Source organism: Ruditapes philippinarum, unplaced genomic scaffold (assembly GCF_026571515.1).
Source record: "Ruditapes philippinarum isolate M1 unplaced genomic scaffold, ASM2657151v2 ctg1551_1_1_1_1, whole genome shotgun sequence".
Classification (NCBI taxonomy): domain Eukaryota; kingdom Metazoa; phylum Mollusca; class Bivalvia; order Venerida; family Veneridae; genus Ruditapes; species Ruditapes philippinarum.
In genome coordinates, this window is record NW_026866382.1 from 69,026 (window position 1) to 81,954 (window position 12,929).

Genomic DNA, 12,929 nt, shown 5'->3' on the forward strand with positions numbered 1-12,929 from the left:
AATTTTTACACTGTTGAAATAACACCGGAAATGATATCATACAACAATTGAATATGTGAATATAGAATTTTGTGAAGATGCTTACTGCAGTACGGCAATAAAGAAGAACATAATATTTCACCATCAGTTAACAAACCTCTCCTGAAGTTATGACCAAAAGATGAGTAAAAGAAAAAAAGAATTTCACATGTTTAAACCATTCAGAACACTGTATTAAACTGAACGAACGTTACAGTTGTCTCCCTTGAAGTAATTGCGTTTTTTAAAAGTACAAGTACTCTTTTTCGTAAGTTATATTTGTTACTTGTCAAAAATTCTGCTCAAATCCAGTTAAAGGCGCATTATGCCTCAGAAATAAATAGTATTTTAATTCTTTAGAAAGGGCATACATGAGTTTTATAACGTTTTAAAAATGGATTAAAAGCATCTTAGATGGTTTACACATTGAATGTGAAATCATTTGTCATAAAAGTAGCATAATGTAAACAAAGTAGTATTTTGATGTCCATACAAAATACTAAATCACTGCGAGTACTAACTGCCAGAATGTAACAGAAGTAAAAGATGGTTCGGGAAATTGGCGAATGATTAACATGTTGCACACTATAGCCGGACACCAAAAAATTAAAAAGCTTTTATGAAAAAATAAATAATTGAAAGTCTTGGGCATTATGGGCCTTTAAAGAAAAGATGTTGAAACATATTAAAGGAGCTTCACTGAGGTCAAAAAGCCTAAAAACATAACGTTTGAATTTCTTATATAGATCAACTTCGGCATGTTAAAAAATATATGCAAAGGATAATTTATAATTAAACTCTTTCCTTGTGCTATTTTTAGCCCGATCTGAGTGGAATGTGTTGCAACGCTTAAAATAAGAAAATCGACATGATTTTTGTCTTATGACTAAATATATAAGTTTACTACATATTTACATAGCCTACAAACTTAAAAGTTATGCCATTGCAATTGTTCGGCCATTTCTGCCATTTTTCGATAACGCGGACGTCACCGTCACGTGACAAGAGTCATAATTTCGAGCATAGACCTAAAGCCCAACAATCTATAACAAAAACAAAATGGACAGCAACCACTTCCTCTTAAACGAAGAAAGAAAACAAGAAATACAAAGTACTTAAAATGAAATAATTCAGGACTGGTAATCTTACGATATTGTTTTTAGGACAAATTTTTCTATAATTTCATTCTATAGTTATTTTTTATCCGGTTCTAAACCATTGTGAAAATATTTCTTTTACAAATTATCTTAGTATTTTATTATCATAAATCTTAAGAGATAAAGAGATAATCTTATTTAGAAAATATTTTAAAAGGTTGACAATTGTAAAAATAATGTATTCGGGGACTATTTTTGTTATTACTTTTTTCCTTTCTGGGCTGTATCTTCATTTGCAATTATTGTGTATTTTCGACTAATTTTAAGAGATTATACACGCTCCACACACGTGTATGGGTATAATTTAATTTGCATAATGTTTGAATTTTTAGAAAAAAATATCCTAATCCATCTTTGGAATAATAATAATAATATTGATGATGATGATGATGACGACGACGACGATGATGATGATGATGATGATGATGATTGATGATGATGATGATTAAAATAATGATAGTTATAATGATGATGATGATGATGATGATGATGATAATAAAATAATAATATAATAATAATAATAATAATAATAATAATACTAATAATAATAATAATAATAATGATAATGATATTAATAATAATAATATAATAATAATAATTTTTATAATAATAATAATAATTATAAATATAATAATAATAATAATATAATAATAATAATAATAATAATATTAATTATAATTATAATAATAATAATGATAATAATAATGATGATGATGATGATGATGATGATAATAAAAACAACAATAAAAAAAGCAGAAAATAAATGTTTGGCGGATGGGTGGAAACTTACGTTGCAATCTTACTAAAATATCTGGCAGTTAAATATTATCTTTTTTTTCAATTTATGTGATTGTAAAAAAAACACATTTTTTTTTAGATATTACTGTAGTGTTGAAAATAATGCGATTGTTCGTTTCATCATCATCATTATCATCATCATCATCGTCATCATCATAAATATCTACTTCTTCTTTATTATTATTATTTATAGTTTATTTAGCCAATTATATATAGTGTAATGTAATCATTTGATAAGCACTCAGTTAAAGGGACAACGTCAATCAAATCACTCCGGAGGAAATGTGACCCGCGCTTGATGTTGTGCAAATTCAAAATGCATTTTTTTCTTCAATTCAGATGTGCCAGAAGTGAGAGATACACAGTCAGTGTATAAATTGCTTAGGCTGATAGTATGGTGGCTGATTTGCGCCATGTCGTGTTTTTGCTTCCCCCTCAAAATGCAAAGATGCGAAAACACGAATGGATGACAAATCTAAAAAAAGTTTTTCGCATTTTCGCATTTTGGAGACAAAGAAGCGAAAAAACGACATGACTTAAATCAGCCACCATACTACAGAGGTAAGCAATAAGTGATCACACACCTATTAAAAGATCCAAATCTCAAATTACAAATAAGATGTTTATCTAAATTAAAGTTAAAATGTCCCGAGATAGTCCATCCATCACCAGCCCGTAAATACGCGGGCATCTGCGCTACTTTCCGTACCGTATACTTATTCAAAAAGCGTTACGCAATCGACAAATTCCGTTAAACTTCGGAAAGTGCTTTGGTGTTTGGATAACCGACGAGGTGTTCCGAATGTTAATGACGCATATTTAATGAATAACGAGAATTGTCGTTCACCTTGAAAATAAATGTAAACAAAAAAATCAAAAATGTCCTTTCATTTTCAAACAACAAATTTATGTTTTGAATGTGCTACATACGTGTGAATGATGTATGATGATGGTGGTGATGATGACTATGATTACGATGATGATTACGATGACGAGGACGATGATAATGATGTTCGCGATAATGATTAAAATGATAATGATAATAATTGCGATACTATTAATGATGGTGATGATGATGTAAATAATGATGATGATGATGTTGAAGTCGATGATGATTATTATGATGATAATGTTGACGAGGAAGATGATGTTTGCGGTAATAATTATGATAAAAATGATGATGATAATAATGGTGATACTATGAATGATTGTGATGATGATGCAAATAATGCTGATGATGATGTTGAAGCCGATGATGATGTTGATGATGAAAATGATTATGATAATGATGAAGATATGATGTTGACAATAGTAATGATGATGATGATTATGATGATGATGATGATGATGTTGAATACGAAGACGTTTCAATTGATATTAATTAATCAAAACAAAATCATAATGATGGTTACAGCAAAAAGTAATAGAAATTATAAATGACAAAAAGGAATTGTGATAAAAATAGACAGACTACTACAACAACAACAACACTTTATTGCTAATGTCAACAAATTCAGAAATGTCACGTCACATAAAACAATATCCCAAGCTTACTTAATAGATAAACAGATGAACCATAAAATCTTAAGATTTCCAAAAATAAAACATACCTTTTATATTGCAAAATTATCCGTGAGGATCCGACAAATTCTTGCACCGGTCAAAATAACTTGATAACACCACTGCTTACGTCGCCAATTTCCTTGCAAACGTAGAGACACCACTTCTTACGTCGCCTCGACTCTAGACACACACGGGTAGATTTTATTTTTGCAGATTTTAAGATACCGCGACAGAAGTTCACATACAGGTAAACTTTGCTTTAATTGCCACCTGTATTAATGTTTCTACCTATTTTAGAGAAGGAAAATCGTCAGATTCAGTCATTTCCGATGCTTCAATGACCACGTTATATCTAGTTACAATTTCGGACGTTTTTAAAAAGTTTAATTTCACTGTCAAAATATCCGTACATACATGACACTGTGTTTATAAATATTTAAATTTATATGCATTTATTTCTACGTGTGTAATCTACTTACATTAATAGGACAGTGTGTAGATTTAAGAATGGACACCGACAAAGATAACTGCACTTTCATTCAAGGTATGCTCAACTTTTTGCATTACAATGTATTTCTACTTTTTTTCTTCTCTCTGTCTAATTTGCAATTTGAATTCCGTGATATGCCTTATAATAGCTAATAATACTGCACAATTATCATCTTTATTTTCGCCTTCATTTTCCGTTATATTTTTTACTCTTTGCGCATATTATTTAAGATCTTAAGATTTATGAATTTTACACAGTATTCGGTTGTTAAGTCGATGTTTTTAACTTCAAATCTCAAGAGGTTTATGGTGTATAATTTCTACATGTATTATGATGAATCTTATGGGATATATTTTATATATATATAGAGATGTCTTGATATACTTTGTATGCATATTTAATCTTACTATGCAGGTCAAATGCAAATATGATATGTTTAAAGGCACATTATGCAATAAATATTTCCTTCTTTTAAACAATAAACATCCGTTTTATAGGTTTAGAGCCTGTGACATGAAGAAAGAGGTCTGATAGTGAAATTATATGCGGTAAAAAGTATCAAAATGTAAACATAATGAAGTATTTTGACTTCCGTACAAAATACTGAAATAACCAGTGATAACTGCATCACTGTTTAAAATGTTAATTGCAAAAAAAAAAAAAATGATTGAGGTAATTAGTAAATAATAACTTTTGGAATTTGTACTAACAAGGCATGATAAATAAAAGGCTTTTGAGAAATAAAACAAAATTCTGGAGCATAATGGACCTTTAATGTAAAATGTTTTTTTTTTTTGCTTTTATTTTTTTTTTTGTCTGCTCAGGTATAATCTATTCTCTTATGTTGATCTGCATAGCATGCGTAGATAAAACTCGGCTTACATGTGAAATCAAGGGTGATTTTTTTTTCACAAGATGTTCAATATAAAGCAGCTAATTCAGCATCCAGATTCATGCTAATTTTCACGAAATTTTTCTTAAATGTTTTAAAAAGTATATTTGTTTAGCCAAGAAAGAAAGAAATTTACACATTGCAAAATAGCACTTAAAACCAACGAAAAATACAAAAAAAATAGGTTAGAAATTGTAAAAATAGCCCGTACTGCGTAAGTCACGTAGTAAAAATATTGAGATAGAATCTGAAAAATCAGTCATTAATTGCATATTACATGTAAAACAATTTCTTGCATTGTGAATATTTTTACTTTTCTCAAAATTTTAGGACATTTTTTTTCAAGGTTTAATTTCTTGATAATTTTTTGCTGCTAATCTGGAGGCGTGTTGCTTTAACCTAATATTTATTAATTGTTAACAGTTGTACGTCCGTGTTAAAGGAGACCAAAGAAAGAAAATCATACTCATTGATACAAAATATTATATTTGCATTAAAAACTTGTAATACATGAGTAATATATTTCAAATACAATGTCACGTAAATATTTATATGCCATTATTTAAAATGAGCTTTCAAATCAATTGAAATATAGGTTCAATGTTCTTGAGGAGGGTTAGTTTAAGTAGTTGAAAGTAACACGGACCAGTTGGAAAGAGTCGAAAGACCAACGGGTACCGGTATACTGACTGATAAAAATTGTGTTTATTTTAAAATAGTTATCCTAGCCGACTGCGACAAAACATTGTAATAATGTAACACATTTCTGATAATAATCACTACTGTTGTCATATGGGGAAACATGGGTCATGACCCCGATAAGACTCGAACCCATGATCTCTAGGTTGAGACGCAAAAATCTTGAACCACTAGACCACCGCTCCAAGTAGGTTTTTATAGCAATGCGAAGTTTCGTACCCCTTACAATCTAGTGCATACGATATTAAACATCCCCTTAAAAAATTAACTTATTGCTCTACATTTAATATTTTTCTATCCGCACGGAAGCCGGGGCGATTAAAACTAACGGCGCCGGACATACGCACAGTCATGGAGATGATGGGCACTCACACGATCACGGACACACCCACGAAGTCCTTGATAACCCGGGGAAATATACGTCACGTGACAGGCCAATAATGAGATCTGACTGGAAACAGGTCAAAATTTCTAATTGTTCATAAGTTATAGAATATTAGCTAACTATTCTTGTTGTCCATTTTTTTTAGAAAGATTACGTTTTAGTTGCATATACGAGTACATAGATTAGTTTTATAATACTACCCTTTTTTATGTCAATACAGTCACACCTGTGCTTAAAGTGACATTATGCTCATTTTTTCATAGTCAAATTAAGCTGAATTGACTTTATTTTTCAAAATTTGACTGTTATAATGATGATTGACCAAAAGTTTGTTAATGAAAAAAACGTTTCGGTTAAAATATAAATCTATTAAAATTTAAAAAGACTGCCCCACTCTTTTTATAAAATGACTGTTACAGTTTAACTTCGATGCATATTTACATACATTTCATTGCGACATGTGAGTTATTTATCATTCAAACGAAGAAAGTTAAAAAATTGAAAGGTAATATGGTAAAATATAAACTTATTTTGACTTTCACCTGTTCACTCACCCTTGGATGGGCATAGTGTCACTTTAAGACCACCTTCAAATAAAGACCGTAATGTAAATAAAGGTCATTTTCGACACCTTACCTAAATAAAATAGAAAATACGAGTAGTAATCCCAAAATAAAGACCACTTGTCCATAAGGGTCATGTTTAGTCTTTCTTTGGATGGCATTTGATCACAAGTTTGACTGTAATCGGATGCCATTGTTTTATAACGCATGCGCATATTGCATTGGGTGATAAACCATTCTCCTATACAAAAGTATATACAAATAATTTCACGGAAGTTTTGAGGATTTCATTTTGTAAAGAGATGTAGATTCTATTATAAGAAAAGAACGCCGATGATGATAAACCATAGTCCATACTCTCATTTTGTTTTTTAATTCAAAATAGATATCGTCCTTAATTCGAAATGTTTATATAATACATGTAATAAGGTTTCTTCAAAGGTTTTAATTATAACGATTAGCAATCTTATTTAGAAGCATTAATAATATTAAAGTATCAAAGTTGTTTTATTTTTGTTGTCAGCAAAATCTGGGAAATACTATAATAATAATTACCATGTCCCAGGCAGAATGAATATTTTTGCATAATGCTCGATTTTCCAGCAATAGTTACTTCCCTTGACATTTTGATTCAGTGAGATAAACGTAGGAATATCATTCGGCAGCTTGTCTCATTCCCGTCTAAAGTTAAGCTTACAATTTCACTGATAAACGAAATGCTAAAACTGCAATGATCTTGTTAATCCAAAGTTACCGTTCCTAACCATTGCTCAGTGATTAGGAACGACAACTCTAGGTACAGTACAGATCGACACGATACATTTACAGCACAGTTATCTTTCATTTCAATTTACATGTGTTTTGTAGAGGGCGTTCACTGTTGGCATTGGCGGACCAGTGGGTTCTGGGAAGACTGCACTAGTTCTTGCCCTTTGTAAGCATCTCCGAGACACACATAGCGTTTGTGTAGTTACCAACGACATTTTCACCAGGTATAAAAGCTGTTACTCAGTAAAGCACAATTTTAAGCGTTCATCAAATGCATCGTTACTTCGGGGATAATCGGGATTCTTCGACACTCTCCGTAATAGTTATCACTGGATCAAAAGTTAATGTACCAAATCATCTTAACTTTGACTAGCTTTTTCAAATACAAAAATAGAAATGAAATGTTGCAGATTAGGATTAATATATCAAAACTACATCATTAATACAAATTTCAAGCGTATAATTGTTATCAACTTTTAATGACGTCATGGTGCGTCATTGTTTCTTTTTATTTTTTGTCGTCCTTTATTTTGAAAACAGATAAAATAAAATATATAAATTATGTGGAGTTAACATAAATATTTCTCACTCATTTTAGGGAAGATTGGGAATTTCTAGTTCGGAACAAAGCTTTACCGGAAGAGCGCATGCGCGCAGTTGAAACTGGAGGATGTCCACATGCAGCTATACGCGAGGTAAGTAAATAAGATTCTTGACTGGTTTTCATCTCTTTGATAGTTGATTTTTAATTTAACATATTAAGACTTTAGATTATGACCTTATTGTCAGTTATATGAAAACGTTTTTTTATATTTTCAGGATTTTTCATTGAATCTCGAGGAGGTGAAAGAGTTGACTCAAGAATTTCATCCAGAATTAGTCATCATAGAATCAGGGGGAGATAATCTAGCAGCAAATTTTAGCCGGGAGCTAGCGGATTACATAATTTACGTCATTGACGTGGCCGGTACGTTAACAAATATTCAATGTATTCAGTTAAAAATGCTATGTTTAAAAAATAAAAATTACCATATTTTATATTATCAATGCATTAGTAAGGTAAAAGTTCTGAACAGCATTGCTAGAGTAAAATTTAACAACATTAACGTCATCTTATTCTCCACGTTTCTTTTAGCAAAATTGTGAAACAACTTTTCGCTGTGCATTTTGAGAGTATAAGAAAAGAAGGAGAACTTTATGAATATATAGCCTTTCATAATAACTTGTTACGTATCTGAAGTGTAGGGATGTAACGGTCTGTAACTGAGTAATGGATATCCCTATTATAATGTCCCCTTCAAAGAAGTGGGGATATATTGTTTTGCATTTGTCTTTCGGTCTGTCTGTCCGAAGACCAAATGGTTTCCGAGTGATAACTAAAGAACGCTTACGCCTAGGAACTTCAAACTTTGTGTGATGATTGCTCATGACCAGCAAATGACCCCTATTGATTTTCGGGTCAAGGAGTCAAAGGTCAAGGTCACATTGACCTTGTAGGTAAAAACTGTTTCCGATCAATAACTAAAGAATGCTTGGACCTAGGAACGTCAAACTTGGCAAGATGTTTGTTTATGACCAACAGATGATCTCTATTGATTTCGGGGTCAAGGTGTCAAAGGTCAAGGAGGTCACATTGACCTTGTAGATGAAACGGTTTCCGATCAACAATTAAAGAACGCTTAGGTATAGGAACTTCAAACTTAGTATGATGATTGTTCATGACCAGCAGATGACCCCTATTGATTTTGGGGTCAAGGGGTCAAAGGCCAAGGTCACATTGACCTTGTAGGTAAAAACCGTTCCTGATCAATAACTAGGGAATGCTAAGGCTTTGGAACTTTAAACTTGGTATGATGTTTGTTCATGACCAACAAATAACCCTTATTGATTTTGAGGCAAAGGGGTCGAAGGTTAAAGTCACATTGACCTTGTAGATAAAAAACGGTTTCCGATCAATATCTAAAGAACACTTAAGCCTAGGAACTTCAAACTTGGTATGATAATTGTTCATGACCAGCAGATGACCCCTATTGATCTTGGGGTCAAGAAGTCAAAGGTCAAGGTCATATTGACTTTGTAGTTAAAGAGTCATATGATCAGGTTATCATGACTTAATTTTGACCTAGTGACCAAAAAAATCAATAAGGTTTAATTTCTGGTCGTGACTAGTCACTACCTAATTGTGATCGCAAAGGTTGTGTGCAGCAGTTTTATGATAAAGTTATTACAAACCACATCAGATCACATCCCATCATCATATCACACACAAAAATTATATCATATTACATCACATCACATCATATCATATCATTCAACACCACATAGTGTCATATCACATCACAACATATATCACATATCATGAAGTAATCAATCCTATATATATTGTTAAATTCTAAAGGTGGTGACAAAGTACCACGTAAAGGTGGACCCGGAATAACCCAAAGTGACATGCTAGTCATTAATAAGACAGATCTTGCCGACGCCGTCGGCGCTGACTTAAAGGTAAGACAATCGTTGTGAATAAAAAACGAAATAGTTGATATATTTTTATTTAGTAGCACCAACACAGATAAGCTTGACTTTCTAGTAATTAAAATTGGCGAAAGTAGATTTCAAGTGCCCAATCTATCCATTATTTCAAACATCTTTGGCGGGAAGTTCGTTAGAAATACATCAGAGCAGTCGCTATTGGCCTTTACACCAAAAAATTATTACCTTGTTTATACAAGGAACATATTTTAATTAGTGGCATCGGCAGTAGGATTTTTAGATAAGTCATACCTATGACAAATGATGTGTAGAGTCTTCATAAAGCATTTTAGAACTGTGTTACTTGTTCTTTGGATATACTGTTTATACACTGGTAGAGATCGCTTCCGACGGCAAAATGGGTTTCAAACGGGCGACCTCGACGCCAAGATTTGATGTATTGATTTAACCAAAAGTCACAAGAAGAAAATTCAGGACTATATAAGCGGACTGTAACGAAACCTCAATTCTCTGCTTCTCAAAATAAGCTTGAACCAAGGTTGACGGATGCGTAGGTGCATTATCATGAAGTTATTTGATCCTGTGCATCCCGAACCTTAAGTTATTTGTAATGTATAGTTATTAACTACAGCGAGGAGAATATGGTAACGGTAATATGTTCTCTTGACACTATCCCTTTAAGGCACAGCGACACGAGTCACTATTTAATCACTGTCAAAAAAAGAGCGTACATAACTCTTTTAACGCTCCTGCTTCGTCGACCAACAACTAAGCGATCGCTGTTTTCACCAACCTACATTTTGTTTCTGAGTTTATCATCGGGTTCAAAAAATAAAGCCACCTTTCACCCCCTGTGGCAATTTCTCTCAGTCGTCCAGGGTTTCGATCTTTGAAGGTAGTCAAAAAGGCCGAGGCTTTTCCCTTTGCTGATCAGAAAATAGCACTAAGACCCGATATGGCACTATCTACTCGACGATATATCTTGCATTGGGCGGGATGGGGATCATCATTAACATTAGTTCTACCTTCCTTATACATTGACACACACTTGTATTTAAATGACCTGCTTACATTTAATTGCACGTGCAAATCGTGCGAAAATAGATTGTAGGTTAAAAAAATCAATAATCTTTCCAGCGATATATTATAATACATATACTTTTTCATGCAAATCATGGTTAAATTGAGTTGTTGCCACTAATTAAAATATGCCCCTCGTATAATGTAGCTTCTTTTGAACCTTGTTTATGTTTAAATTTTAAACTGTTACGTGTACAAAATCACGTTTTCCTCGATCACATCGTCCATATTAATGCCGTCATGATGGGTAATCTTCGCGTTAATCAAAGTTGTCATGCTTTTAGAGCAACCTATCTATGAAAGCACCTGGACATGAACATGCAGTGTGTTGAAACTAAGCATACACGTTCAGTTACCTTTTGTATTCTTGTCTTTAAATCGGGCCTCTTATTTGTTACAAATGTTTGTCAAAGTGCATGGTTGATTTTATCATTCCTGATGAAAAGACATGAAACAAAAATCCTTTTGTAATTCAAGGTCGCTAAGTTGTATAAGCATGCACCGACAGACAGTCCGGTAACTCGGGACATCTGTACTACAGTTTACTCTTTATTATATAACGAGAGAAACAAAGTAATATGATTTTAAATAAGATAAAATTTCTACACACGTGTTATTTTAGAAATGTGAAACAAACATTTAAATTTTCAGTATTAGAAACGTCATAAGAATTAGGTGCATGGTGTGCACGAGTTAAATTGTTGAGACACGTGTGAGGTTTGCAACATTTACAGGAAATGGTTAACTTCATAAGCGACTCTAGATCAAATAAACCAAGCCCCTTTTCTGTTTTAATCTGACTTTCCTGCTCTATTGGTTTTGCCTGTTGTCATATTTAGTTATAAAGATATATAAACACTGATATAAATGTAAAAGAACAACAATTTTACAGGTGATGGACAGAGATGCAAAACTAATGAGACAAGAAGGACCCACCATTTTCGCTCAAGCTAAGCACATGGTGGGAATACCGGAAATAGCCAGCCTCATTTTGGAATCGATGAGGAACGCTACACAAAATGGCGTGTGAAAAAGATAATAAGAATATTAAGACAGACTTTTCATGACGCAATTGATGACAGTTTATAAAATAAAGATCCACTTCTTTCTGTCCACCTATAAATGTGCTGCATCAATAGAAATCCATTGGACACTATAAAGTTAATTCATCGATAAAACGAATCCATTTACAATCGGATATCTTCGTCACTTCCGGTCTTTTATAAGTATTTGAAAAAAGACTACCTGATTAAGATTTTATGTTGCTCTTTGTCATTTCAAAGCTTTTTGATATTTGAAGTCGCGGAAATATGCCGATAATTCACGTACTTAAGACGGATTTTATAAATTGATGTATATAGTGTTTCTATAATGGAATGGTTACTGCAATAAATCATAAAATCTGTTTTGTTGTTAAATGTTGTTGATTTGGGTTACTGACACCAATACAATTACAAGTGGTACAAGGTGTGTGTTTATAATTATGTGTAAATGTTGCGATTTCTATTTATAGCTATTTTGGTGACTTTTCTTAATGTTGTGAAAAAATGCAAAATTGAATATTGAATGTAGACAAGTTCTTTAAAGTTTCTTTTCTTTTGGTTTGTTTAATTTGGTTTTACGTCACACCGACAAAGTATACGTCATATGGCGACGTTCCAGCTTTACTAGTAAAGGAAGACCTCAGGACCGGGTTGTTCAAAACATTGGTTAGTGATAACCAACGGATAAAATCATTATCCACTGGCTAAAGTTGGTCTGTTGGATAAGTAATAGATATACCATTGGTGCGTTGACGATTTCTGGGTTTGCGTAAATTATACCATAATCACGTGACCTTTCTTATGCCTTAACCTCACGAGACGAAGTCGAGTGAGGTTGCATAAGAAAGGTCACGTGATTATGGTATAATTTACGCAAGCCCAGAAATCGTCAACGCACCAATGGTGTATCTGTTTTAACCTATAGCTTCGCCCAGAAACACTTACTCCTTCGAGGAAAATTATACCATAGTCTGGGTATGGTA

The 12,929-nt window shown here is 32.6% G+C and overlaps 2 protein-coding genes across 3 annotated transcripts in view; one reads left to right on the forward strand and one right to left on the reverse strand.

Annotated features, from left to right (window-relative positions):
- Positions 1-3,790, reverse strand: part of LOC132732353 (urease subunit alpha-like) — a 24,257-nt gene extending 20,467 nt beyond the window's left edge. The window contains exon 1 of the mRNA XM_060718768.1: positions 3,584-3,790. The gene's annotated coding sequence lies outside the window, so the exon portion shown is untranslated. The remainder of the gene's footprint in view (positions 1-3,583) is intronic.
- LOC132732342 (urease accessory protein UreG-like) lies at positions 3,669-12,308 on the forward strand. 2 transcript variants are annotated; one of them, XM_060718749.1, is made up of 8 exons: positions 3,669-3,783; positions 4,024-4,080; positions 5,927-6,078; positions 7,433-7,557; positions 7,932-8,028; positions 8,153-8,300; positions 9,732-9,835; positions 11,796-12,308. In XM_060718749.1, the coding sequence occupies exons 2-8, from the start codon at positions 4,044-4,046 to the stop codon at positions 11,931-11,933; spliced, it is 801 nt and encodes a 266-aa protein (XP_060574732.1). In that variant the 5' UTR covers positions 3,669-3,783; positions 4,024-4,043; the 3' UTR covers positions 11,934-12,308. The 2 variants fall into 2 exon arrangements, with proteins under 2 accessions (XP_060574732.1, XP_060574730.1); XM_060718747.1 differs by lacking the exon at positions 3,669-3,783 and having other exon boundaries at positions 3,929-4,080.
- Positions 12,309-12,929: the final 621 nt, after the last annotated feature.